A 27,652-nucleotide genomic window follows, 5' to 3' on the forward strand; every position below is an offset into this window, starting at 1 on the left:
ATGGGGTGCAGGGCCCAAGCACTTGGGCCATCCTCCACTGCACTCTCGGGCCATAGCAGAGAGCTGGCCTGGAAGAGGGGCAACCGGGACAGAATCCGGCGCCCCGACCGGGACTAGAACCCAGTGTGCCAGCGCTGCAAGGCAGAGGATTAGCCTGTTGAGCCACAGCGCCGGCCTTTTACCTAACTCTTAAAAAAAAAAGGGGGGGGGGGAATAAATAAGAGATTTTAGGGTGCAAAAAATTTTCCCAGCTTCAGATCCATTCTGCCAGATTTGTGCCACAAACCTACTCCTACACCAAGGGAAAGACAGAGAATGATTTAGAATTAATCCAGTTAGTCGTTGGAAGGAGCACTACTTGCCCCTGTGGTGTACAATTTGACACCTGAACAGAATCCAAAATGTCAGAGGGAGAAAACCGCTGCAGGACAGGTAGCCAAAGCTGTCTGTGTTGGTGACCAGGTGAGATTTCTTGGAGGAAGTCCAGCCCAGCATTCTCCTGGGCCTCCAGGTTTCAACCGAATATCTCAAAAGAAATAAAACCCCAAACACAACCTGTCCAACATGGGTTCTTTGGCTTTTTTTTTTTTTTTTTTTTTTTTTTTTTTTATCTACTTGAAAGTCAGAGATAGAGACAGAAAGAGATTTGCCATCTGCTCGTTTACTTCCCAAATGCTCAGAGCGGCTGAGGCCGGACCAGATGGAAGCCGGGAGCCAGGAATTCAATGCAGGTCAGGTCCTGCGTGGGTAGCAGAGATCCGGCTACTCGAGGGGCATCACCTGCTAGCTCCTAGGGCGCGCATGAGCAGGACCCGAACCAGGCTCTCTGACGGAGCATGCGGGCGTCCCACGTGTCCTCTCCACGCTCGCCCCTGGGACTGAGCCCCTAGTTGTCATCCAAGTGTTCCATGCCGGGGCTCTATTTCTTTGTGATTAGCACTACCGTTCCAGAAAAAACAGGAGTCCTCATGTTCTCCCTCCACAGCGCCCCACCCAGGGCACCCCCCACGTCCGGCCGGCAGAAACCCCGACTCCTCGGCTCTGGAATCCACCCTTGGCGCCCCCGCGGCCGCCGCGGCACCATCCCTGCGCGTTCCACCGCCAGTCCCTCCATCGCAGCCAGGAAGGCCTCTCCACACCCAAACCTGCTCGTGTTCAAAGCCGGTTTCCCACGGCTCCCGCAGTAAGGACCGACACCTGCAGTCCCCCTGGCGTCTGGGCGGGGACCCCCCCTTCTCCCTCGGCCGAGCCGGCATCGCCTGAGGAAAGCCTTTCCCGGCTTCCCCGTCGTCGGGTCACGACCTTCCACCACAGAAGCTTCAACCGAGAGAGGAAAACAAGAAACACGGACCCACTCGCCGGGAAAACGCGCGTGCCGGCCGCTGCCCGCCCGCCGCGCCACCACTGATTCTCCTCACAGGAGCTCCGCCCCCGCCCCGCCCCCCGCGCCCGGCCGGAGGGGGCGGGGCACACGCGTCGCGTGACGTGACAGCAGCCGGCCTGTGATTGGGCTTCCGGATGCAAAGGCTGGGGGGGACGGGGGCGTGTCCGCGCACGCTGATTGGCTATCGGGCGCCGGCTGGGCGGGCGGCGGCGGCGCCGGGGCGGGCACCGGGAGGGACGGGACCGGGTAGGGCAGGGAGGGCGGTGGCGGAGGCGGGCAGGATGGGTCTGCGCTGCCGTCTTCGCTGAGACTCGCTCGCGTGGGCTGCCCGCGGCGGGCCCACAGGCGGCCGCGGCAGCATGAAGGGCGCTCTGGGGAGCCCCGTGGCCGCAGCCGCCGCCGCCGCGATGCAGGAGAGTTTCGGCTGCGTCGTGGCCAACCGCTTCCATCAGCTGCTGGACGACGAGTCGGACCCGTTCGACATCCTGCGCGAGGCCGAGCGCCGGCGCCAGCAGCAGCTGCAGCGCAAGAGGCGCGACGAGGCGGCGGCGGCGGCGGCGGCGGCAGCAGCAGCAGCAGCGGCGGCGGCGGCGGCCGGAGCCGGCGGCCGTGGGGGCCGGAGCCCGGCCGGGGCCTCGGGCCACAGACCCGGCGCGGGCGGCGGCCGCAGGGAGTCCCAGAAGGAGCGCAAGAGCCTCCCGGCCCCCGTTGCTCAGCAGCCGGACAGCCCCGGCGGCGGCCCGCAGCCGCTCGGTACGCGCGTCCCTCCGGGGCTGAGGAGGAAGGGGAAGGGGGTCACGGAGGTCACCGCCCCTCGACCCCCATGGTGGGGCCGGGGGTCGGGGAGAGGCGAGTCGGGGTCGAGTTCAGAGTTCTGTGGCCGTGGCCGGGGGTCTGCGCTCCTCGGGCAGTTCTGGGGGTCGGCGGGCAAGTGCCGGCTGGCGGGGCTGGGGTCCGACGGGCTGCGGGTGGTGCCGGGGAAGCGTGTGCTGGGGTCGCTGCCTCCCGGCTCCCGAAGGTCGAGCGGGCAGCGGGGCGGGGGCCGGCGGAGGAGCCAGGGCGCCCCCTGACTCGGGGGGTCGGGCGGCGCGGGAGCAAAGGCCCGGGTGGGCGCCCCGCGCCCCTCCGCACGCACGTGGCTGCCGGGGGCCGGTGGCGGGGCTGGTGGCGCGGTGGCTCCCCCTCTGAACAGCAGCCTTCGCCAGCTGGTACCGGCCCGGTTCCCCGAGCCCGGCCTCGGCCTGCCTCCGGGCCCTGCGCCCTGGCCCGGGCCGCGTCACCGCCACTGTCCGCAAACCGGGGCTTGCTGAGAGCGGGCGGGCGGTTCCACCGCTCCAGGCTCTGGCCGGGCACCCCGGCTGGGGAGAGGACGTCCCGGTTAGAGTGCCAGGGCTGTGACCTCTGCGACCAGGTAGTGTTCACCTGCGTCCGTGAAGTTGAGCCCAGGACCCCCACTGGAGAACCAGAAAGTCGAGTCACTACAGCAAAGATGTTGGAAAGCTTAAGAAACGCTGCCTGCCCGTGGTAGGCCGGAAAAATTTATGAGCTGCTTTGATCTGGGAGGAGGTTGAGATCCTATTTGCGTTATGGCCTTTCTCTTAAGTAAATATAATGGCAGTTGGAGAATTCAGCAAGGCTAAGCTTTCCCGCTCCCTGCTTATCCTTTAGAAGGATGTCAAAGTGCGGTGCGGGCTGTCACTATGTTCATCTTTAGCCCTGTAACAAAATGCCCTGCAATTGTGTTACAAAAATGTTAAAACAGTTCCCGCATGAATGAGGTGAAGTGAACATCCTCTTTTTCCCCGTTGCTAGCACTTTCTGTTTGTATACATAGATGCATAGCACTCTTTTTTTTCCTAAATTTAAAATATCTGATGGAAACTGGGTTGCAACCTACTTCTTTTGCTTGACATTGTAATCACCTGTAACTTTTTTTTTTGTCAGTTCATGGTACAAGTGCTCTGACTGTTGAGGTCCAATATTAGAGATCTGTAGTTGACTTTTTTGGTTAGAATGAAAATTTTTATTAAAGATTTATTTTATTTATTTGAAAGACAAAGTTGTAGAGACAGAGAGAGGTCTTCATCTGCTGGTTCACTCCCCAGATGGCCGCAACGGCCGGAGCTGCACCAATCCAAAGCCAGGAGCCAGAAGCCTCTTCTTGGTCTCCCACGTGGGTGCACAGCCCCAAGCCTGGGCCATCCTCTACTGCTTTCCCAGGCCACAGCAGAGAGCTGGATTGGAAAAGAAGTAGCCGGGAATAGAACCTTCACACATATGGGATGCCGACGCTTCAGGCCAGGGCGTCAACCCACTACGCCACAGCACCGGCCCTAGAATGAAAATCTTGTCATTCTAGGTTTTTTTTTTTCCCAGTATGTTATTTTAGGAGCAAATATCTCATTAATTTCTGCTTATGTAGTTACTGTACTAAATATGTCTTCAATTAGTGCTAGGGAGCTTCTCTCTCAAGGTTTTACAGTCCTAATTGGTATGAAGGACTAAGCTTTTCCAACAGTCAAGATTTTAAATTTAGTAAGAATGTCATGAGTGCTTAGTGTAGACAAAAACCAAGCAACTTCGATAGATAATGGAAATGTTTATTAATCTCACAAAAATGTATCATAAGATTTTCCCCCCATGGTTTTTAGAGTCTGTGACTATCTAACAATGTACATAAATCCTGTGGCAAGCCTTGCTCTATAAATCCTTCTTGAAGCAGTCAGAAGCTAAATGAATCAGCTCTGCTTTTCCTAGAGCTTCAGCCTCACTTAGTAGGAAACCTTACTGTAGATGTTGTTGCATTCCGCTGTTGCATATGAACTTGGGTTTAGATCAGTGGTCAAACTGCGTGTGCCAGCCTTCTATTGGAAAGGGCTGGGAAGTGCAGTGTTTGCATTATCTGCTTGGAGCTGCTGATCCAGCACACAGACACCAGCTGGGTTCAGTGGCGGTCTTGATCTCTTGGGTCTAAATTGTGGAGGAAAAAATGACACTGGTTATCTTTGTTTTCAGAGGGAGGTTTGGGAAGAGTGAAATGTTTGCAGGGCATTCACAATCTAATGCTTGTAAATAGCCAATTATATTTAACTGTTTTCAAATTTTACACAAACTCTGGAAGAGACTTTAATATATAAAATATGCAGTAAATGTGGTATTTTAAGTTTTGAATGGTGAGTTCCAAGTTCAGTTGATACAATTACAAAATAACTTGGAGGAGGTAGAAGATGAGACGAATACCTAAGTGATTCTGCACTGAAGTGGAAAGTAAAGATTTTTTAAAACTACAGCTTACAAATAGGAAATCTAAGATTGTATTAAAATAATGTTACATTGAGGGAAAAATATTGTTACTTTGACAAATTTCCTGATGACTATGCCATGGTCTGTTACAGTTTCAACTTGTTAAATAATTAACTTTCCTAATGACATTTTCTACCTTGTATTTCAGAGGCTTCCAGTTTTGAACTCTTTGTAACATGTGCACCCACAGAGCTGACACTGCACGCTCTCCTGTGCTGTTGCAGCCTGGTGTCAGCCTCTATCTTGCTGCTTCCGCAGTAGGAGCATAACGCTCTTCCTTTACCCTAGCATGTTACACACTCAGACTGTCACCTCACCACAGGGTGCAAGTTGGACTGAAATTAAAATCACAGCGAATGGAACTTAGAGCTGTGTGCAACTTTTCACATTAAAAAAAATCAACCTTATATGAGCAAGAAATAAGTTGTGTCTATGTGCTTGAATGGAAGAAGAATCCAGCAGCTTAAAAATTTACCCATTAACTTGTATAAGTTTAACATTTTATGCCTACACAACCCTTGTGAAGAATATACCAGAACAGTCAAGCCGCTATAGTAAAAAATAATAATAATAATAATGTTTGAGAGACCTTTTAAATATGTACAAAAGAAATGGACATTTCTGGGAGAGGATTTAAGAGCAACAAAGCTCTTCATAACACATTAACCAACTATTAGCTGCTCCACAGATAGCCTTTTCTTAAAATCTTTAAATCACCAAAACTAAAGGGACTAAAGTTAGGTGAGAAGAGAAAGAAAAGATTAGAGTGGCCCCAGCAGCCTGTCCCTACCCCAGCTCGTTGCTTGCTGGGCTCTCAGGGGACAAGAGTGATACCCTCTCTGGTAGTAACCGGCTCTTGGCTGAGTTGGCAAATTCGTTTGGGCTGATGTTTGAGCAATGATCCCAAATGTGTAAATCTTATCAAAGAGCAAACAACTCTTCATAAGAAGTCATATACTACAAGCTATTTAAAAGCAAAAATCTTATAAAAAACATACGAAGCTGATGATAAACCATAGTTGCCCTCGGTTTATGACCAGTCAGGTTTCTAAAATTACAGGGTATTTTACCTTTAGTTTTCTGGGTGGAGCTTTTATGCCATGTTTTGGTAAAGCTGCTTGCATGAAATGCAGGTTAGTGAAATATACCCACAGTCGTCACAGTGTTTCTGTGAGATACCTGTCATTATAGGCTAGCTTGTGTGGTAGTATGCTTTTCTAGGACAAGGGAAACCATGATGAAGATCATTAGTAAAGCTTTTTATTACTTTTTTCTTCTCTGACATTTTTCAAAATAAACAATTTTGCTAGGACGAGGCTTTGTAGAAAAGTGACGTTTGCAAGCACCTGCAAAGCCCAGGTGTCGTGTTCCAGCTCTCTGCTTTGATTTTCCGTTGGCAGGCCAGAAACGAACTCCCAGAAGAGGGGAGCAGCAAGGATGGAATGACAGCCGGGGCACAGAGGTGACGCTTGATAGAGCGGAGCGGAGACCCTACAGGGAATATCGCCCCTATGAGACCGAGAGGCCGGCGGACTTCACAGCCGAGAAGTTTACAGATGAAAAGTATGTACCGCAGTGCTGGGGAGGGCGAGGTGGGCCAGCACCAGAGGTGTTCAGGAGGCTTGTAGGCTTTGTGGCCTTCTCGTGGCTCCAGTCCTAGGAGCATTTTGCCAATTTAACCAAAAAATTATATTACCTTAGGTGACACATGAAAAATGTTCAATTCATCGGGAAATGATCATACAGTTAAAAAAGGAATTGTTCATTGGTAATTATGAAAAGTGTCCTGAAAATACACAGGAGCAAGTAGCACAGGTTAATTTTCCTGTTCCATTCTAGACTAAGGATGCAGTTTGGGGCTAGGGACATAATTGTACTTTTGAGTGAGCATTACTAGTTTAGACTATATAAACTGATCTAAACAAAAGTCCATAGGCTATCATAATGAAATCTGAAAAAAAAAAAAAAATCTTGCATGATGGGTAAACCTGATTCTGGCTTACAAGCTTTCTCTCTAGTAGTATTAGCCGCGGGCCAGTACAGTCCTGCCTCCCTGCTTTGTTGTCCATGTCCCACCTGCACACAGGTAGCAGTTACTTTATATGACATGAAAAGAGGCTCATTAAGTAACACATGTATGTTAAGGGTAGGGGTAGGGTAGGATATGGAATTGTGGAGGGATGATTTTTCTTTTAAAATTTCAGATGTATAGACATATTGTAGGAGTTATACAAGATTCCCGAAATGTCACCTTTTTAAAATTTCTTTTATATTCTCTCTCTTTTTAAACACATGTACACCTTTTTTTCACTCATTTGAGAGTAAGGTATAGAAATGCCTCTTTATTTGACATGTATATCATGTATATCATGTATATCATTTGACATGGTATAATCATCACACTTATTGATACAATGCTGTTACTCTAAACTGTATCATCTACAGATTAATCAGATCTTACTCAACTGTCTTCATGATAGGCTTTTAGCAGAGAAAACGTTTCTGGTTCAGATTCCATTCCAGGAATGTGCGTTGTATTCACTCTTCTATAATCTGCAACAGCTTCTTAGTCTTCCTTTGCCTTTTATGAACTTGGCATGGAAAATTTTTACTTATTTGTTTGAGAGGCAGAGGCAATACACTCCCATGCCTGTGGGTGGAGGCAAGGCAAGCTGGGAGCATGAACTCTACCCAGGTCTCCCATGAGAGTGGCAGAAAGTCTGCTTGGGCTGTCATCTGTGCCTCCCAGAGTCCACATTAGCAGGAAGCTAGACTCAGGAGCTGGAGCCAGGAGTCGAACCCAGGCACTGCCACATGGGACGGGACAGCCTATCTGCTGTCCTAAGTGCTAGGCCAGCTGCCCACACCTGCGTCTGACATTGTGGAAGAGCAGGAGCCAGTTATTTTGTGGCACATCTCAGAATTTGAATGTGTGTGCTGTTTCCTATGGAATGAGGCTTTGTACTTTTGGTGGGAGCACCACAGAAATAATGTATTCTTAGTGTATCACATTAGGAAAATTTCATTTCCAAGGAAATTTGAATTTCAAATTTCATCATATGGCATTGGAAAATTTTCCTTTTTTTTTTTTTTAAAGATATATTATATGAACGAGTTACAGAGAGAGAGAGAGTTATCTTCCATCTGTTGGTTTACTCCCTAAATGGCCACAACAGCCAGGGTGGGGCCAGGCCAAAGCCAGGAGCCAAGATCTTCCGGATCTCCCATGTAGGTGTAGGGGCCCAAGCACTTGGCCCATTTTCCACTGCTTTCCTAAGCATATCAGCAGGGAACTGGATCAGAAATGGAGCAGCCAGGACTTGAACCAGCATCCATAAGGGATGCCAGCTTTGTGGGTAGCAGTTTACCCACTGTGCCACTACACTAACCCCAGATATTTTCCTTCAAAAAATTTTTTTTATTTGAGAGCAAAAGATAGCACCTATTTGCTGGTCCACTCTCATGCCTACAGTGACTGAAGCCGGGCTGAGGCTGAAGCCAGGAGCCAGGAACTCAACCTAGATCTCCCCTGTGAGTGATAGGAACCTGATCATTTGACCCATCACTGCTGCCTCCCAAGGTCTGCATTGGCAGGAAGCTGGAGTCAGGTGTTGGAACTGTACTGTAGGAAGTGGGTGTCTTCACCAGCATCTTAGCTACTGACTAAATACCTGCCCTCATACCTTTTTTAAAAAAAGATTTATTGTATTCATTTGAAAGGCAGAGCTACAGAGAGAGACAAGGAGAGGGAGAGATAGAGAGAGATCTTCCATCTGCTGGTTCACCCCCACAAATGGCCACAATGGCTAGGGCTAGGCCAGGCTGAAGCCAGGAGCCAGGAGCTTCCTCCGGGTCTCCCACATGGGTGCAGTAGCGCAACCATTTGGACTGGCTTCTGCTATGTTCCCAGGCACATTAGCAGGGAGCGGGATTGGAAGTGGAGCAACCAGGACTTGAACCAGTGCCCATATGGGATGCCAGCATTGTAGGCAGAGGCTTAATTCATTACACCACAATTCTAGCCCCTTTCTTTGCTTTTTAAATACTCTTCTGATAATAAAGGGTCATAAGATCTTTTGTATATATACATATTTATGTGTGTGTGTATAGTTTAGATAATTTGGGACAATGTATAAAACTAAGAAAATTAAAATACCTATCTCACCATCTGAGGTGATTACACTTTGGCCCATTTTCTTCTCTTTTAAAAAAATGATTATTTATTTGAAAGGCAGGCTGACAGAGAGAAGAGATCTTTAATCTGCTGGCTCACTCTGCAAATAACCACAACAGCCTGTGCTGGTCCAGGCTGAAGTTAAGAGCCTGGAACTCCATCTGGGACTACCATGTGAGTGACAGGGGCCCAAGTCCTTGGGCCACCTTCTGCTACCTTCCCAGATACATTAGCAGGGAGTAGAATTGGAAACAGTAGCAGAGTCTCCAACCAGCACTCCCGTATGGGATGCCAGTGTTGCAAGTAGTGATTTAATCCACTGTGTGGCAACACTGACCTCTTTATGTATTAATAAACTTAGATTTTTTTAAAGATTTATTTATTTATTTGAAAGTCAGAGTTACACAGAGAAGGAGAGGCAGAGAGAGAAAAATTGTCCATCCGCTGGTTCACTCCCCAATTGGCCACAATAGCCAGAGCTGCACCAATCCGAAGCCAGGAGCCAGGAGCTTCTTTCTGGTCTCCCAGGCAGGTGCAGGGGCTCAAGGGCTTGGGCCATCTTCTGCTTTCCCAGGCCATAGCTGAGAGCTGGATCGGAAGTGGAGCAGCCTGGAGTCAAACTGGTGCCCATATGGGATGCTGGCACTGCAGGTGGCAGCTTTACCCACTACACCACAGCGCTGGCTCCTGAATTTAGATTATAAGATGATAATGCAGCTGGCGCCACGGCTCACTAGGCTAATTCTCCACCTGCGGTGCCGGGACACCAGGTTCTAGTCCCGGTCGGGGAGCTGGTTCTGTCCCGGTTGCTCCTCTTCCAGTCCAGCTCTCTGCTGTGGCCCGAGAAGGCAGTGGAGGATGGCCCAAGTGCTTGGGCCCTGCACCCGCATGGGAGACCAGGAGAAGCACCCGGCTCCTGCCTTCGGATTAACACGGTGCACCGGCCGCAGCACATCGGCCGCGGTGGCCATTGGCAGGTGAACCAGCAGTAAAAGGAAGACCTTTCTCTCTGTCTCTCTCACTATCCACTCTGCCTGTCAAAAAAAAGTAAAAAAAAAAAAAAAAAAAAAAAAAAAAAAAAAGATTATAATGCATCCACAACTGAGCATTTACTTTGCTAAACCTCTCACTGTGAATTTTCTTGGATTTGTCTAAGATTTTCTATTTTTTAAAATTTGTATATTTTTATTTGAAAGCCAGAGAGAGAAAAAGAGAGACCTTCCATCTGCTAGTTCATTCTCCAAAATGCTCGCAGTAGCCTGAGCTGAGCTAGGCTGAAGCCAGGAGTCAGGAATTCAACTAGGTTAGGGACTCATTGGACCATCAGCTGCTACCTCCCAGGGGACATGTAACAGGAAACTGGAATTGGAAGCAGAGCTGGGACTCCAGTATAGGATAAGGTGTCCCAAGTGACATCTTAACCTCTGCACCGAATGTCTGCCCTTTTCTTCTTTTTTTGTTTTTTAATTTTAATTTATTCTTTTGAGAGCCAGATAGAGCTCCCATCACTAGTTCACTCCCATAGATACCTGTAGCAGGGCTGGGCTAAGTGGCTGAATCCTGGCGCCACGAACTTAGTCCAGATCTCCCACCTGGATAGCAGGGACCTGAATACTTGGACCACCACCTATGGCCTTCCAAGGTGCACATTAGCAGGAAGCTGCAATTGAAAGCAGAGCCAGGACTCAAACCCAGGCACTGTAAGGCACATGGACATCGCAAACAGCATCTTAACAACTACCCCCAATGCCAATCCTCTGTACTTTGTATTCTTTGTCTTCTACTTGACATAGGATAAGCATTTTTTCCATGTCAATAACAATTTTTTTTAAATTTGTTGTTGTTTTTAAAGATTTACTTAGTTGAAAAAGTTAGAGAAGGAGAGAGAGATATCTTCCATCGGCTGGTTCACTCCCCAAATGGCCACAGTGGTTGGGCTGGGCCGGGCCAGGTCAAAGCCAAGAGCCAAAGGCTTCTTCTGGGTCTCCTCTGTGAGTGCAGGGGCCCAAGCACTTGGGCCATCTTTCACTGCTTTCCCAGGCACATCAGTAGGGAGCTGGATCAGAAATGGAACAGTTGAAACTTGAACTGGTGCCCATATGGGTTGCTGGTGCTGCTGGCAGCAGCTTAACCCACTGTGCCACAACTCTGGCCCCAGTGACAATGTTTGATAAGCATTCTTAATAGCTCTATTAGGATTTTTTGTATGTATCATAATATACTCATTGCTTTTGTATTTAACCTTTGCTCTTCCAGATTTTTTTTAAGATTTATTTATTTGAAAAAGAGCAAGAAAGGGAGAGACAAAGAGATATCTTCTACCTACCAGTTTATTCTCCAGACAACCACACTATCTGGGACTGGGCCAGGAACCGGGAGCTGTTTCTGGGTCCCCCACATGGATTGCAGGGGCCTGAGCACAAGGAGCCATCCTCTGTAGCCTTCCCAAACCATTAACAGGAAGCTGGATCAGACATGGTGCAGCTGGGACACAAGCCATCTCCCATGTGGGATGCTGGCATCTCAGGCAGCATCTTTACCCAGTACACCACAACACTGTTCCCCCGCTTCTGGCCCCCACATGTTTAATGTCTTTGTATGTAGGTGATTTCCTAGGTGGAGTCCCAGAGGTGGAGTCCCAGGTGGAGTTACAGGTAGCTGTTCTTGGGTGTGTGTTGGGTATCCAGATTGGGATCCATCTCGTGATTCGCAGCAAGGTTGGATGATCTCACTCTGGGGACCAGAGCAGTTGACACACGGTGACAACTCACTTATCCTAGTAACATGTCAGTTTGTTTTAGTGCTAATAATCTGTGGGAGCTTTTCCTTAGTACCTTCTCCAAACTTGAATATAATGAACTTTGCTTTGCTTATCTGATAGAAAAAAATGGTATCTTCTTGGGCCAGGCATTTGACTTGGTGGTTAAGCTGCCATTTCAGACAACCACATCCCATATTGGAGTGCCGGGTTCAAGTCCCAGATCCACTCTGCATGCCAGCTTCCTGCTCATGCATACCCTTGGAGGCAGTAGGTGATGACTCAGGTACATGGGTCTTTGCTTCCCATGTGGGAGACCCTGGTGAAATCCCAGAATTCCAGTGTCTTGTCTTCAGCCTGGCCTAGATCTGGATGTTGCAGGCATTTGTGGAGTAAACCTGCAGATGGAAGTTTTTTTTAAAGATTTATTTATTTATTTGAAAGACAGAGTTAGAGAGGGAAACTCAGAGAGATCTTCCATCCACTGGTTCATTCCCCAGATGGTAGCAACTACTGGAGCTGGGCCAATCCAAAACCAAGAGCTTCTTCTCAGACTCCCATGTGAGTGCAGGGGCTCAAGCACTTGGGCCATCTTCTGCTACTTTCCCAGGCACATCAGCAGGGAGCTGGATTGGAAGCAGAGTAGCCAGGACTTAAATCAGTACCCATGTGGGAATGCTAGCATTGCAGGCAGCAGCTTAACCTGCTGTACCACAATGCTGGCCCCTGGAAGATCTTTCTCCATCTGTCTCTGTCTCTGTGTGTCTCAAATGAATAAAATAAATACATTTTTAAAATGGTATCATCTTGAATTTTTTGATTCATATACATGTTTTTTGACAGGATTTTACTCATGCATGGATTTCAAAGTTTATTTGGTACCAAAATAAATGTCTCTTTTAATCTCATTTTCCATGGATTTGTTTGAAGCAACCTCATGGGATCTCTGTATTCTTGAGAGTGTATCCAAATTCAGCCCCCTCCACACAGATGAGGGAGGAGGCCCAGGTTCCAGCAATGTGCAGCCTGCTCATGGCTGGCTGATGTGGATTTTCACTCTGCTCAGACAGCAGGTTTTCCCATAGATGCAACGCAATGTGCTGAGATTGACTGTCTGCCCGTCTGTCCCCCAGGGCAGCTCCGTCTCTGGGAGTCCTTATCCTGGCAGTGCAGCTACTCTTAAGGCAGTAGGAATTTTTCCTTTGGCTGCAGAGGAACTTAATTGAGCCCTTAGGACATAGAGTGTTAGAGCAGGAGTCTGCCTGTCTTCGAACATTTCTGTGGTTTCCTGCTGGTCACTTAGAGTCAATTCCAGTTTTGAGAGAGTCATTGGGATCTTTCCAGCGCCTTTTCCCGGAGGAAGTTTTCCAAAGGTTCGTGGTAGCATTCACTGTCTCGCTCACTTCAGGTGCTCCGCTGACGGGTGTGAGGCGCACTGCTGTTTTTGTGTAGCCTCACCGCCACCCAGCTGCACATCTGTCCCCAGACTGAAACTGGGAACCCACTACGCAGGAACTCCCCCGTTCACACCGCAGTGAGCACCCTCTCCTGTGAAACAGGCACTCCTGTCCCCCAGAGCTGTTCTCAGAGTGAGAGTTAAAAGTACATAAAGCGAGGTGCTTGGCTCTGATTCACTTCCCTTCCTCCTGCTTGTGAGCTTCTCACAAATAAAACTTGCAGAGTGGAGCGCAGTCCTCAGTCGTCTCCAAACCTTTTATAAAGGTTGTTATACGTATAGAAAAGGTTTATTTGAAAGACAGTCACAGGGAGGGACAGAGACAGCTTTCAACCCCAGTTCACTCCCCCAGTGCATACAACAGCCGGGAGCCCAGAGCTTCCTCTGACTCTCCCACGTGGGTGCAGGGGCCTAAGCACTTGGGCCATCTTCTGCTGTTTTCCCAGGTGCACTGACAGGGAGCTGCCCAGTCTGGAACCTGCGCCCATATGGTGTGCTGGCACTGCAGGCAGTGGCTTTACCCACTATGTCACAATGCCAGCCCCAGAAGGTACATATTTTAAGTAAGCAGATTATAAGAAAGTAATTGAGGATGTGCTTAATTGGAGGTGGGTATACACTTGCAGAGGAAAGAAAAGAGGGCTTAAGGGATTAAAATGACCCAGAACACACACAAAGCAATTTTTAAGAGTTGGATTCTATCCTTATTTTTTAGAAACTTGGTGTTTTGTTTGTGTATGAGCTAGGTGTCCACAGACACAGATGTGGTCCGATGGTGATGTTTTATTCTGTGTGTTTTGCTCTCCATTTTCAAGTGGACTTCCTATCCTTTATTACTCTGTTCAACTTCCTAGTTAAAAGTTCACTGTTACTTTTCATTTGTTACTGTTTTAGAACTTTGCTTGGGCATTACTATATTTTACAATCAGGTTTTACAAAGATTTCTGTTTGAAAATCTGGTTTTGTTTGAGGGGAGATGGGAGACAGAAAAGCCAACTGGAGAATTTATTTAGAATGATTTTTCTTGTAAGAGACTGGCATAAAGTTAATCATCTGTACTCCTCTGTATTTGTTTTCAAGTAAGGAAAATTGTATCTTTTTGCTAACTATGGTATAGCAGCTTTTTTTTTTTTTTTTTTTTTTGTAACATTTATTTTATTTATTTGAAAGGCAGTTAGAGGGAGGGAGGGAGGGAGAGACAGAGAGAGGTCCTTCATCACTGGCTAACTTCCCAAATGGCTGCAGAGCTTCCTCTGGGTCTCCAGTGTGGGTGCAGGGGCCCAAGCACTTGGACCCTCCTCCGCTACCTTCCCAGGTACAGCAGGGAGCGGGATTGGAAGTGGAGCAGCTGGGACACAAACCGGCGCCCACATGGGATGCTGGTGCTGCAGGTGGTGGCTTAACCTGCTACGCCACAGTGCTGGCCCCAGGGTAGCAGCTTTTTAATGTAACATTTCTAGCCTGCAGCTTACCTTTAGTGCTGATGTTTGTGCCACTAATGCCACTAGATTTCTTAATGCCCAAACCTCTATTAAATAAAGAATACATTGTCACTTTAATCTTACTAGGATTATAATGGTGGAAAAGACATGGTCCCTTCCTGTAGGGGGCGAGTCTGGTAGAGGAGAGACAGGTGCTCAGAAACAGCCGTGGTAACCAGAGCCAGGACAGGAGGTGGGCGTGACAAGAGGTGGGTGGGCAGCCTGGAAGTGGCAGGGGAAAGAACACGGAGGACTAGGAGTGGACACTTGCATCCCTTCTCAGAGTGCCTGGTTCAAGTCCAGAGGATCTGCACAGGGAAAAGAGAAATGGGGTACTGGCATAGTTAAGCATCACAGGTACCCCAAGAAGGAGGGAAGCAGCTCTGGGCAGTGTACCCAAACATGGTTCTGTGCAAAGGGCAAGGTGTGGACCTTCTCCCTGTGTGTGAATCTGGAAGTGGCTGCCTCTGGGAAGTGGAATTGGGTAGCTGAGGAGCAGTGTGGATTTTGCACCATGTTTGGGTATTGCCTATTCCAAAAATGACTTTTTATGTATAGGTAGGGAAAGAGAAGCTGGAAAGAACAAAGGAAAATTAGCGGTTGGCAAATAATATTCAGGAGTCAAGTGACTTTTTTTTTTTTTTTTTTGACAGGCAGAGTGGATAGTGAGAGAGAGAGACAGAGAGAAAGGTCTTCCTTTTTGCCGTTGGTTCACCCTCCAATGGCCGCCGCAGCCAGCGCATCGCGCTGATCTGAAGGCAGGAGCCAGGTGCTTCTCCTGGTCTCCCATGGGGTGCAGGGCCCAAGCACTTGGGCCATCCTCCACTGCCTTCTCGGGCCATAGCAGAGAGCTGGACTGGAAGAGGGGCAACCAGGATAGAATCCAGTGCCCTAACTGGGACTAGAACCCGGTGTGCCGGCGCCGCAAGACGGAGGACTAGCCTGTTAAACCACGGTGCCGGCCAAGTGACTTTTTTTTATAAATTTGTATTTTATTTATTTTAATTTATGTGAAAGAGAAACAGACAGATCTTCCATCCATTGGTTTACTCCCCAAATGTGCACAACAACTAGGACTGGACCAGGCGGAAGCCAGGAGTTTAGATTTCAATCCAGATCTCCCACATGGGTGGCCTAAGTACTTGGGCCATCACCTGCTGCTTCCTGGGGTCATACTAGCAGGAAGCTGGAATCAGAAGCAGAGCAGGGACTAAGACTCAGGCACTTTGATATGGGATGTGAGTGTCTCAAGTATCAAAATGTCTGCCCTTCGACTGACATTTAAAATTTTTCTTTATTTTTTAAAGATTTATTATTTATTTGAAAGGCAGAATTAGTGAGAGGGAGAGGCAGATCTTCCGTCTTCTAGTTTCCTGCCCAGTTGGCCACAATAGCAAAGGCTGGGCTAGCCCAGGAGTCTGGAACTCCATCTGAGTTTCCCACGTGGGTGCAGGGGCCTGGGCACTCGGGCCATCTTCCACTGCTTTCCCAGACACATTGGCAGGGAGCTGGATCGAAAGCAGAGCAGCTGGGACTCGAACTGGCACTCACAGGGGATGTTGGTGTTGCAGGCAGTGGCTTAACTCGCTAGACTGCACCATCCAGCCCCTGAAGTGACATTTTAAAGACAGAAGTCTCTGTTGGCTATTTAACTAAGAGCTTTCCAGCTGTCATTGGAAGTTTATGTGTGGTGATGAGGTGGAAGTCAGGTTATAGCAAGTTAATGTTTTTTAGTCCCAAATGTCACCAGTTGGTTATGTGGGAGAGAGATTTAGGAAGGGCTGTCATTTTTTTTTTTTTTAAGACTTAATTATTTGAAAGAGTTACACAGAGAGAGAAGGAGAAGCAGAGAAAGAAAAGAGGTCTTTGCTGCAACAGCAGGAGCTGCGCCGATCCAAAGCCAGGGGCTTCTTCCAGGTCTCCCACAAGGGTGCAGGGTCCCAAGGACTTAGCCATCTTCTACTGCTATCCCGGGCCACAGTAGGGAGCTGGATCGGAAGTGAAGCAGCCAGGACTTGAACTGGTGCCCATATGGGATGCCGGCACTGCAGGCAGTGTCTTTACCTGCTATGCCACAGCGCTGGCCTGAAGGGCTGTAACTTGAAGTGTAATCATTTTTTTTTTTTTTTTATTATACAAAAGGTGTCAGATGTAACTTGAAGATTTAGTGTTTGGACAGAAATGAGCCTTAGAGTTTCTTAATCTAAAGTGGGCATTTGTAAATGAGGGAACCATAACAAGAGGAAAGGAACACCCTGCTTGGACCAGTGTGAGGCCCGCCTGGCACCCACCTACCCAGTGCTCAGTCTCCCCACTCATGGGCAGTAGAGATTTGCCGTGAGAAGGTAAAAATGACAGCTGTAAAGGATTCAAACTCAGTGGCAGCTGACTGTTCATGGATTATTTAAGTCACCATTCTTTCCAGTATGTTACAGCCGTGATGTTCTGAATTGTTCCCTTGGAAAGACGCTAGGCCTTCAATTCACTGCCTTTCGTCACACCCCTGTCTTCCTAGACCAGTGGACAGATTTGATCGTGAGAGGCCTCTTCGAGGACGTGGAGGCCCGAGAGGGGGCATGCGAGGCAGAGGCAGGGGCGCTCCCGGAAACAGAGCCTTTGATGCTTTCGACCAGAGAGGAAAACGAGATTTTGAAAGATACGGTGGGAATGATAAAATGTAAGTTTCTCCGTGTTCTTTTCACTTACTGATTTTTGATAATATGTGGTACCCATCTGATAGGTGCTGAGATGTAGTTAACTGACACTAGGCTCCCACGGAAAGATTGTGGGATTACTCTGCTGATGTGGAGACTGGCTGGAGAGCAGCTTCCATCTGAAAGCCGTCTTTATTCTCTCTCTCTAGAGCAGTCAGAACTGAAGACAACACGGGATATGGAGTGCGCACTTGGGCATCAGGGAAAGACACCAGGTATGGTGTGCGCGTGTGGCCTCTGAGAACGTGCAGTGCAGTGGGAATTCTGGCTGGGTTTGCTTTTCTCTAAAATGGTGTGCCCACAAATGGAGATGGATTTTGGGCTTTTGGTTAGTAAGATAACTTTTTTTTAATGTTTAATTTTATTTACTTTTACCTTTGAAAGACAGAGTGTCAGACAGAAAGAGAGGAAGAAGGAGGGAGAGAGGGAGGTAACTTTTACTCACTACCCACTGGTTCGCTCCCCAGATGCATGCAACAGCCAGGGCTGGGCCAGACTGATGCCAGGAGCGTGGAACTCCTTCCTGGTCTCCCACATGGGTGGCAGAGGCCCAGTTACTTCCATCACAGGATGCATGAGCAGGAAGCTGGATTGGAAGTGGAACAGCTGGGACCCAAACCCAGCACTCTGATGTTGGATGCACTGTTGGATGCAGTGTTCCAAGTGGCGGCATAACCTGCCAGGCCACACCACCCATCCCCAGTGAGATACTTTAAAAATAAGTTTTCTGTTTCATGATTATATTTGAAATTACTTTTAATATTTTACTATTTTGGTCAAACTTTTGACAAATAATCACATATTTGCCAATGCCCAAAGCACATGTCCATTTGTACATGCCTTTGAATGCTTTTGAATTTTCTAGATAGCTAATACTTTTATTTTTCTGTGACTTTGCAAAAACTTTTTTTCAAGATTTATTTATTTATTTGAAAGTCAGTTACACAGAGAGAGGCAGAGAGAGAGAGAGAGAGAGAGAGGTCTTCCATCCACTGGTTCTCTCTCCAATTGGCCACAATGGCTGGAGCTGGGCCAATCTGAAGCCAGGAGCCAGGAGCTTCTTCCAGGTTTCCCACATGGGTGCAGGGGCCCAAGCACTTGGGCCATCTTCTACTGCTTTCCCAGGCCATAACAGAGAGCTGGATCGGAAGTGGAGCAGCCAGGTCTTGAACTGGCACCCATATGGGATGCCAGAGCTTCAGGCCAGGGCCTTAACCTGCTGCGCCACAGCGCCGGCCCCACTAAAACTTTTGTTAATCCTTGATGTTGCATGGTGGTTTTATAAAATCATTTGCGGATGGATGCTCATCCCCAAGTTTCACAAGGTCAGACTGGGTGTTTCTCTGAGGTGTCAGGGTGCCTGGGTCTGTGCCAGCTTTGCTGGTTGGAGTAGGTACTTGCTTGGCTCTTTTTCTTTCATGTCTCAGTGGCTGAGAAGTGGTGCTGCAGGAGGGGTGGGTGTGGAAACGTCCTGCAGGCTGCAGGGCTCAAGGGCGCCCAGAGTTCCACTCGGCTGCTTTGAAGAGAAGAAACTTTTATTTTTAAATTATTGTTTATTTTATTGTTTATTTGAAAGGCAGAGTTACAGAGAGAGATAAAAAGAGAGACCTTCCATCCACTGGTTCACTCCCAAGTTGGCCACAATGGCTGGAGCTGGACCGATCTGAAGCCCAGAGCCAGGAGCTTCTTCAGGGTCTCGCACATGGGTGCAGGGGCCCAAGGACTTGGGTGGCCTTCTACTGCATTTCCCAGGCCATTAACAGGGAGCTGGATCAGAAGTGGAGTAGCCAGAACTCAAACTGGCACCCATATGGGATGCCGGCGCTGCGGATGGCGGCTTAACCATGAACTGCTTTTTTTTTTTTTTTTTTTTTTTAACAAAATCATTGTCAGGGGCCCTCAGAAGCAGATTAAGTCCCCGCCTACATGGCAGCATGCTATATGGGCACCAGCTGCATACCAGGCTGCTCCACTTCTGATCCAGCTCCCTCCAATTAGCAGAGAAAAGCAGCAGAAGATGGCCCAAGAGTTTGGGTTCCTGCCATCCACATGGGAGACCTGGATGAAGCTCCTGGCTCCTGGGTTGGACCTGATCCAGCCCTGGCTGTTGTGGCCACCTGGGGAGTGAACCGAAGTTGGAAGATCTCTTTCTCTCTGTAACCCTGTGTTTAAAATAAATAAATAAAAATCTTCTTAAAAAAAGTCATTGTCCTTAAAGACAAATGAGTGTACACAATAATATCAAATGTAAAGTTAGTGTTATTATCATTGCTCATCCTTATTGTCCTGAAAAAAAGAGAAACTCCTTTTATGTGTCTCAGTGATTTTGACAATAAATCTTTTTCTTTTTTTTAACTTTAATAATATATAAAAATGTAATATAGGCCCCTCCTAAATCATCTCATTTACTACATTACCTATTGCTGCCACTTGAACCTGAAGTCATTTCGGCTGCACCTGGCTATTTACCCCGAGGGTCCAGCACTGACTTGGCAACGGGAGCAGGTGGCTATGTGTGCCCCTGACAGGCACCCAAGTCCCAGTGTTAACAAGATACTTGCCCTGTGACACTGTTTTGGATTGAGTTGTGAGTTGCAAAGTTAATGCTCTCAGGTGGTAGTAATTCATAACTGAAAGGTTGTCTTAGAAGGAACAATGCAGTGCAGTGGGGTTGCATGCGACCTTGGATGAGTGAGAGAAAGTGGAGGTGAGCCCGGCACATCGAGTGATGCTCTGTGGCTGGAAAAGGCAGAGCTGCACGGGGCATTGTGGGTGTGAGGGTTTTGCTCTGGTTTCGTTTCCTTACTTGAAGAACTGGCAGCAGTAGCTGCCATTAAGGACGAGAGTCTTTGAAATGGTGTGATGGAGCCATTTGCAGTATTATTGGTTTTCTTCAACGGTTTGATAGTATGCTGAAAATAGAACCTTTTCCATCTGCAGTCATTTTAGAAGAGTAACATCAAATACATTTTCTTGTTAGCAATTGGAATAGACACTCGTGATGTAGTTTTCAGTGATGCTCCTTCCAACTTTTATTGTGAGGAGCAAGACAGTTTATGTCATTATTAGGCAACATCAGGTGGAAATCTATTCCCAGTTAAAGGTTTGGTTAAGTGTGAAGTCTGATGAAATCTGAACTAGTGGGAGCGAGCTTCTGGCCCAAGTGATTAAGATGCCTGCATCCCATGTTGGATTACATGGGTTTGATACCCTGCTCTGCTCCTGCCAGGGCACACCCTGGGAGGCAGCAGGTGATAACTCAAGTAGTTGGGTTCCTGCCACCCATGTGGGAGACCTGGGTTGAACTCTGGCTTCTAGCTTCAGCCCCGCTAGGAGCTGTTGTGGACGTTTGGGAAGTGAACCAGTAGATAGCGGCTTACTCTCTTGGTCTGTCTTTCTGCCTATCAAAGAGGAAAACAAACAAACAAACAAACAAAAAAACACCCTGATTTAGGTAAAAAACCTTTGAAGTGTTTGACATTGTTTTTGGGCACACACTTGCCAAAACAGGCATTTTCTGCACTAATATAACTGAAGTAAAGACATGGGCCCCAGGGCTGCATCTTCTCTCATCAGTCCAACCTCAGCAACTTAATTTCAACAGAATATAATTTGAAAATTAATTGTTTTGTTATTTTACTCACATGGTTCTGAAAGAGCTTTAAACAAAGAATTAGTTTTATGTTTATTTGCAAAATAATCTAAGCCAACACAGAATAATCTGTGATTTTGCTTCAAGTTTACAAAACACTGAATTTTAGTCTTTGTTATGTGTATTCTGCTTCATGTTTTTCTTCCCCTTCTCTCTGTAGCCCTTTTATGATATTTAGTTGTCAAAAGATATAAACTTTCAGTAATTGTATTTTGCTAATCCCCTTGGTTTATTCATGCTAAGGGACAAAGAGAACGTTGGAGGAACTCAGTACTGCTACTATTGCTAGACTTGGGGCTACTCAGCGCTTAAAGTTCAGTGTCTCTCCTTGAGTCAGGCAGATGTTCAGGTGTGGCCATTTGTGAAGGCGGGGCAAGTCTGCAGCATCCTCTTAAACACAGAGCATATTTGATTTAGGATCTATTTCCTTTTACATTTTATTTATATAAAGGGGCCCGCACTGTGGCATTGTGGGTAAAGCCGTCACCTCCAGTGCTGGCATCCCATATGGGTGCTGGTTTGAGTCCCTGCTGCTCCACTTCTGATCCAGCTCTCTGCTATGGCCTTGGAAAGCAGTGGAAGATGGCCCAAGTCCTTGGGCCCCTGCACCCACATGGGAGACCTGGAAGAAGCTCCTGGCTCCTGGCTTCAGATTGGCACAGCTCTGACCATTGCAGCCATTTGGGGAGTGAACCAGTGGATGGAAGACCCCTCTCTCTCTCTCTGACTCTGCCTCTGTAACTCTGCCTTTCAAATAAATAAGTTTTTTAAAAATTTTATTTATATGAAAGGCTAAGACAGAGACAGAGAGATTGTCCATCTACTGGTTCACTGTGAAAATGCTCTCAACTGCCAGGGCTAGACCAGACCAAAACCAGGAACCTGGAACTCCATTGTGGATCCTCTTACGTGAGAAGTAGTGACCTAACTACTTAAGCCATGGCCTCCTGCCTCAGCTTGTGCATTAGCAGGAAGCTAGAATCAGAAGTGGAGCAGGGACTTGGATGTAGGCTCTCCAATACATGATGGGGCATCCCAGGCAGCATCTTAATTAACCACTATGCCAAGTGCCACCTGTGGGACCTATTCTTTTTTTTAGAGATTTATTTATTTATTTGAAAGGCAGAGTTACAGTGAGGGAGAAACAGAGAGAAACTGAAACCTTCCACCTGCTGATTTCACTCTACTAATGGCCACAACAGCTGGGGCTGGGTCAGGCCAACACCAGGGGCCCTGAATTCCATTTGGTTCTCCCACGTGGGTGGCAGGACCCAAGCACTTAGGCCATCTTCCACTGCTTTTCCCAGGTGCGTTAGCAGGGAGCTGGATTGGAAGTGAAGCAACCGGGGACTTGAACGGGTATTCATATGGGATGCTGGTATTGCAGGCAGCAGCTTAATCTGCTGTGCCACAGAGCTGCCCTCCAGGACCTATTTTAAGAAAAGAAAAATATTATTCAAATTTGTGTTAAAAACAATGAGTTTTTAAAAATGTATTATAATTTAGAGTTGAGAATAAAAATTATAAATTGAAGAAGTCCATTCTGTTATTACAGTTCAGTTTATATTTACTTTTTAAAAAATAACATTTTTAAACTCTCATTGCAGCTTTTTGCTGAAAAGAGTTGAAAAAGTGCTAGATTTCCAGTGTATATGTTTATGTTGGTTAATTTAGCAGTTTACTGAAGGTGAAATTTCTTTTGCTGGGAGATTTTATTTAAAATGCTGTTTAGATAGGATTGGTGTTAATATAAAATTAACATGTATATTAACATTCACATTTTTTCATCGAGTTGTCGTTTCTCACCTATGAACTGTGTTTATTTGGATGTGATGGTGCCTAAGTTTCAAAGCTCTGGTTTTCTCGGACAGTTATCACTAACTTATTTATAATCATACATACGCATTTTTGTGAGGCCTATTTCTACTTTCTTACCATTTTTCTAAAAGTTTATATGGCATATTCTTATATTTAATGAATGGTTTAATCCTTGTCTTTTAAAAAGAGGAGGACTTGGGGGCCAGCGCTGTGTCTCAACAAGTTCAGCCCTCGGCTATGATGCTGCATCCCATGTGGGCGCCCATTGAGTCTCAGCTGCTCCATTTCTGATGCAGCTTCCTGCTAATGTGCTCGTGAAAGCAGCAGAAGATGGCACAAGTGCTTGGGTCCCTGCACCCACGTGGGAGACCCAAATGGAGTTCTGGGCTCCTGGCTTCAGCTGGGCCTAGCCCTGGTGGTCACAGCCATTTGGGGAGTGAACCAATGGATGGAAGATCTCTCTGTCCTTCTCTCTCTGTAACTCTGACTTTCAAATAAATAAATCTTTTTTAAAAAAAAGAAGAGGAGGACTCTTTAAGAAGTTCAAGGAAATGCAACTTTTGAAAAAACTATGCATGGATTTAAATTTTTATTGTGGCCGGCGCCGTAGCTTAACAGGCTAATCCTCTGCCTTGCGGCGCCAGCACACCGGGTTCTAGTCCCGGTCGGGGTGCCGGATTCTATCCCGGTTGTCCCTCTTCCAGTCCAGCTCTCTGCTATGGCCCGGGAAGGCAGTGGAGGATGGCCCAAGTGCTTGGGCCCTGCACCCGCATGGGAGACCAGGAGAAGCACCTGGCTCCTGGCTTCGGATCAGCAAGATGCGCCGGCCGCAGCGGCCATTGGAGGGTGAACCAACGGCAAAGGAAGACCTTTCTCTCTGTCTCTCTCTCTCACACTGTCCACTCTGCCTGTCAAAAAAAAAAAAAAGTAAATAAATCTTTAAAAAATAAATAAATAAATTTTTATTGTACCATTATAAAGTTCTCTTTTAATTCCATTTTCTACAAACTTTTTGAAGTCCCTTCATATTTATGGTTCCTTTTTTTTTTTTTTTTTTTTTTTTTTTTTTGACAGGCAGAGTTAGACAGTGAGATAGAGAGAGAGAGACAGAGAGAAAGGTCTTCTTTCTGTTGGTTTACCCCCCAAATGGCTGCTATGGCTGGTGCGCTGCGCCGATCCAGGTGCTTCCTCCTGGTCTCCCATGCGGGCGCAGGGCCCAAACACTTGGGCCATCCTCCACTGCCTTCCCGGGCCACAGCAGAGAGCTGGACTGGAAGAGGAGCAACCGGGACAGAATCCAGCGCCCCAACAGGGACTAGAACCTGGGGTGGGGTGCCGGCGCCGAAGGCGGAGGATTAGCCTAGTGAGCCACGGCGCTGGCTCATATTTATGGTTCCTTTTAATACTTCAGGTTCTCTAGTATAAGTAGGAGTTTTGAAACTTTTTCCTGATCACTTACAGTCTACTGTTAATTTAAGGTCATTCATGGAAACTTCTGTTTCTTAAGGAACTTTTCACATGTTTGGAAAAAAATAATATATATATAATTTCTTGAAGGACATATCCTTAAGGAAAAGACAGTTAAAACACATTTTCAATTTTTTTTTAGATTTATTCATTTGAAAAGCAGAATGAGAAAGGGAGGGAGGGAGGGAAGGAGGGAGGGAGGAAGAAACAGAGAGAGAGAGAGAGAGAGAGAGAGATCTATCTTCCATCTGCTGACTGGTTCACTCCCCCAAATGCCCACAACAGCTGGGGCTGGGGCAGACAGAAGCCGGGAGCTCCATCCTGCTCTTCATGTGTGTGGCAGGGGCATTTGGTGCCATCACCTGCTGCCTTCCCAGAGGTGTTAGCAGGGAGCCAGATCAGAAGCATGGAACGGTCACCACTCAAACCAGCACTCTGGTACAGGATTCGGGCCTCTCAGGAAGCAGCTGAACCCACCGCACCACACCCCGCCCCTGTTTCCGTCTTAATTACATTAGGACATGGATGTGCACACACCCGTGTGACCTGAGGGGCTCTTGCTGTCTTTCAGTGACATGGAGCCGACCGCCGCAGCAGAAGAGACCGCAGTGATGGAGGAGTCCCAGGCCACCCTGGAGGAGGAAGCCCCAGCCAAGTAGGGTGTTTGGTTCCTTTTCCCCAGTGGGTGGGTGGTCTTTTTCTTAGGTGTCTAAGAGCTCAGCCCTTTGTCATATCACATCCTATGCACTGATGGCTAATGGTCAAACTAATTAATGATTTGTTCAAGTAATCTCTTAAGGACTATTAATAACAATTGATAGGTTAGAGTCAAGTACCGTGTCCTCGGCCCACAGCCTCTCTTCCACCAGTGGCTTGCTGAGCCCTCCGTTGCGGTCAGGACTCCTGTCTTCCCATTGTCCTCTCCTGGCCCTGCTGCCTCTCTCTTCCTCATCTGCAGCACCTGTGCCAAGTTCCTAACCTCCCTTGCCCTTTGAACTTTGTGTTGCACCTTGCTACAAGCCCCCTGTTGGGTGATTGCTAAGTGCGCCCTCCCTCTGTCCTGCCCACAAGCCTCGAGCCTTGCAAGTCGCATAGTGGGGCCAGCGGGGCCCCTCAGCAGCACCTGCTGTCCCTGGTTTTTGGACTCACTCTTTGTGTGTGCATGTGTGTGTGTGTGACAGGCAGAGTGGACAGTGAGAGAGAGAGAGACAGCGAGAAAGATCTTCCTTTGCCGTTGGTTCACCCTCCAATGGCCACCGCGGCTGGTGCGCTGAGGCCAGCGCATTGCGCTGATCCTAAGGCAGGAGCCAGGTGCTTCTCCTGGTCTTCCATGGGGTGCAGGGCCCAAGCACTTGGGCCATCCTCCACTGCACTCCCTGGCCACAGCAGAGAGCTGGCCTGGAAGAGGGGCAACCGGGACAGAATCCGGCACCCCGACCAGGACTAGAACCCGGTGTGCCGGCGCCGCAAGGTGGAGGATTAGCCTACTGAGCCGTGGCGCCGGCCCTGGACTCACTCTTTCCTCCACCTGCCACTGTTCACTGCCCTTTGACCTGGCCCCCACACAGCCCCCCACCTGATGAGTGTTTCCACCTCTGTTTCTTGACCTTTCGGAAGCACCTGACTCTGCCGATTCCGTCTTTCCCACCTTCTGCCCGTGGTTTCTGTGGGGATGACCACCCTGGTTTGCCCTTGGCCCCTCAGCACCTCCTTTGCATGCTCACCCTTGTTTTTACTCTTTAAGGTCTAGTAAATCGTCCAGGTTCTCAGGGCTCTGGGATAGGCCTCTTCTGTCTTCAGTCTCTTTGTAGGACCGTACGTGTGAACCCCTGTGATGTGGGTTGTCATCTGTACACAGACTGCAGGACACACGTCTCTGGTCCAGGCCTGCTGTCCACCTGCCCACTGGACACCTCCTCTTAGATAGCCAGCTGCTTCTCCTGCCTGGCATGTCTAGCACCAAGCTGATTGCTCCCCTACACCCCTGTCCCTCACTGAGCGTTTCCATCTTGTGGAATCACACTGCCATGCTTCCAGCTGCACAGACCAGAAACCTAGGAGTCACGCCCTCCTTCCCTGAAATTCAGCTCTCTCCTTGCCCTAGTGATCTGTGCCTCCTCCATCCACCAGCACCATCTGACCTCCCTGTAGCTCCTAACCTGGCCACCTGCCTCCTCACCTTGTGTGCCAAAATGCCTTTCACAGTGGCTTTCTGATTGCCATGCCCCCACCCCTGCCCTAAAGCCCCAGGGGCTTCCCGTCCTTCTCCCGTCCCTTGGCCTGACCTGTGTGCTCCTGGGAGACAGGTTCCCTGTGCCTTCTCTGGGCCCACATGTGGCGTATTTCCTGCCCTCAGTCTCACATCCTCTGCCTCCACCTCACGCCTGCCCTGCAGCCTTCACAAGTGTTGTTCCCTCAAGCCCCTCGCCCCTCACATGTGAGCTCTTCCTCGTCCTGCTGCTGCCAAAGGGCAGGTGCCCAAGTGCTGCGTGCAGCTCCCAGCGCTGCCACTTACCGCAGCGGGCGTCCTGTGTGGTCTCTCTTCCTTGGTGGCTAGTTTGGTTTTTGCAGTTTTGTAAAATCAGAATAATAAGGTATCTACTCAAAGGCTGTTGTCAGGACTGGTTGTTTGCGTGCGTGTGACCTGCAGTGATGCCTGGCAGGTAGTTAGTCCATTCAGGTATGTGCTGTTGTGATTTGTTGCAAGGGTAAAATCCCACAGTGATCGATGATACTAAACAATGTCATTTTACTATACAAGATGACTAACAAATGTGGAGATTTTCAAAGATTTATGTATTTTTTTGAAAGATGGAATTACATAGAGAGAGAGACATCTTCCATTTGCTGGTTCAGTCCCCAAATGGTTGCAATGGCCAGGGTTGGTCTGGGCAAAAGTTTAATCAGAAGCTTAATCAGGATCTCCCACATGGGTTGCAGGCACCCAAGTACTTGGGCCATCCTCCGCTGCTTTCTCTGGCTCATCAGCAAGGAGCTGGATACAAGTGGAGCAGCCAGGACTTGGACTAGTGCTCGTGGGATGCCAGTATCACAAGTGGCAGCTTAACCCTAACCCTAACCCACAATACCAGCCCCAGAAATGTTTAAATGAAGAAATAGGATCAACTGTTCATGTGAATATTCAGACAGTCCTTAAACTAAGGAAATAGATGGATGGTTTATGTGGATGTGAAGGTGACTTAACTAGATAGCTTCAGGAAAATATATCCCTTTTGAGTCAATAAACATTTATGCAAATTCAGTTAATGCAAAGGTAAATTATAGCATCTTTTTAATCTATTGAATTGATTGAGATAGTCTAACATTCATTAGATAATAATTCTTCATTTTATTTTATTTTATTTTTTGACAGGCAGAGTGGACAGTGAGAGAGAGACAGAGAGAAAGGTCTTCCTTTGCCGTTGGTTCACCCTCCAATGGCCGC

At 47.9% G+C, this 27,652-nt stretch overlaps 1 protein-coding gene across 1 annotated transcript in view; it reads left to right on the forward strand.

Moving 5' to 3' along the window:
* The first annotated feature begins 1,653 nt into the window (after positions 1-1,653).
* The window catches only part of HABP4 (hyaluronan binding protein 4), a 35,201-nt gene continuing 9,202 nt past the window's right edge, over positions 1,654-27,652 (forward strand). Inside the window, exons 1-5 of the mRNA XM_062208557.1 lie at positions 1,654-2,137; positions 6,088-6,250; positions 17,072-17,233; positions 17,420-17,485; positions 24,779-24,862. Of these exons, the coding sequence (XP_062064541.1) occupies positions 1,744-2,137; positions 6,088-6,250; positions 17,072-17,233; positions 17,420-17,485; positions 24,779-24,862 (869 nt within the window). The 5' untranslated portion in view covers positions 1,654-1,743. The remainder of the gene's footprint in view (positions 2,138-6,087; positions 6,251-17,071; positions 17,234-17,419; positions 17,486-24,778; positions 24,863-27,652) is intronic.

This window comes from Lepus europaeus, chromosome 12 (assembly GCF_033115175.1).
Source record: "Lepus europaeus isolate LE1 chromosome 12, mLepTim1.pri, whole genome shotgun sequence".
Taxonomy (NCBI): domain Eukaryota; kingdom Metazoa; phylum Chordata; class Mammalia; order Lagomorpha; family Leporidae; genus Lepus; species Lepus europaeus.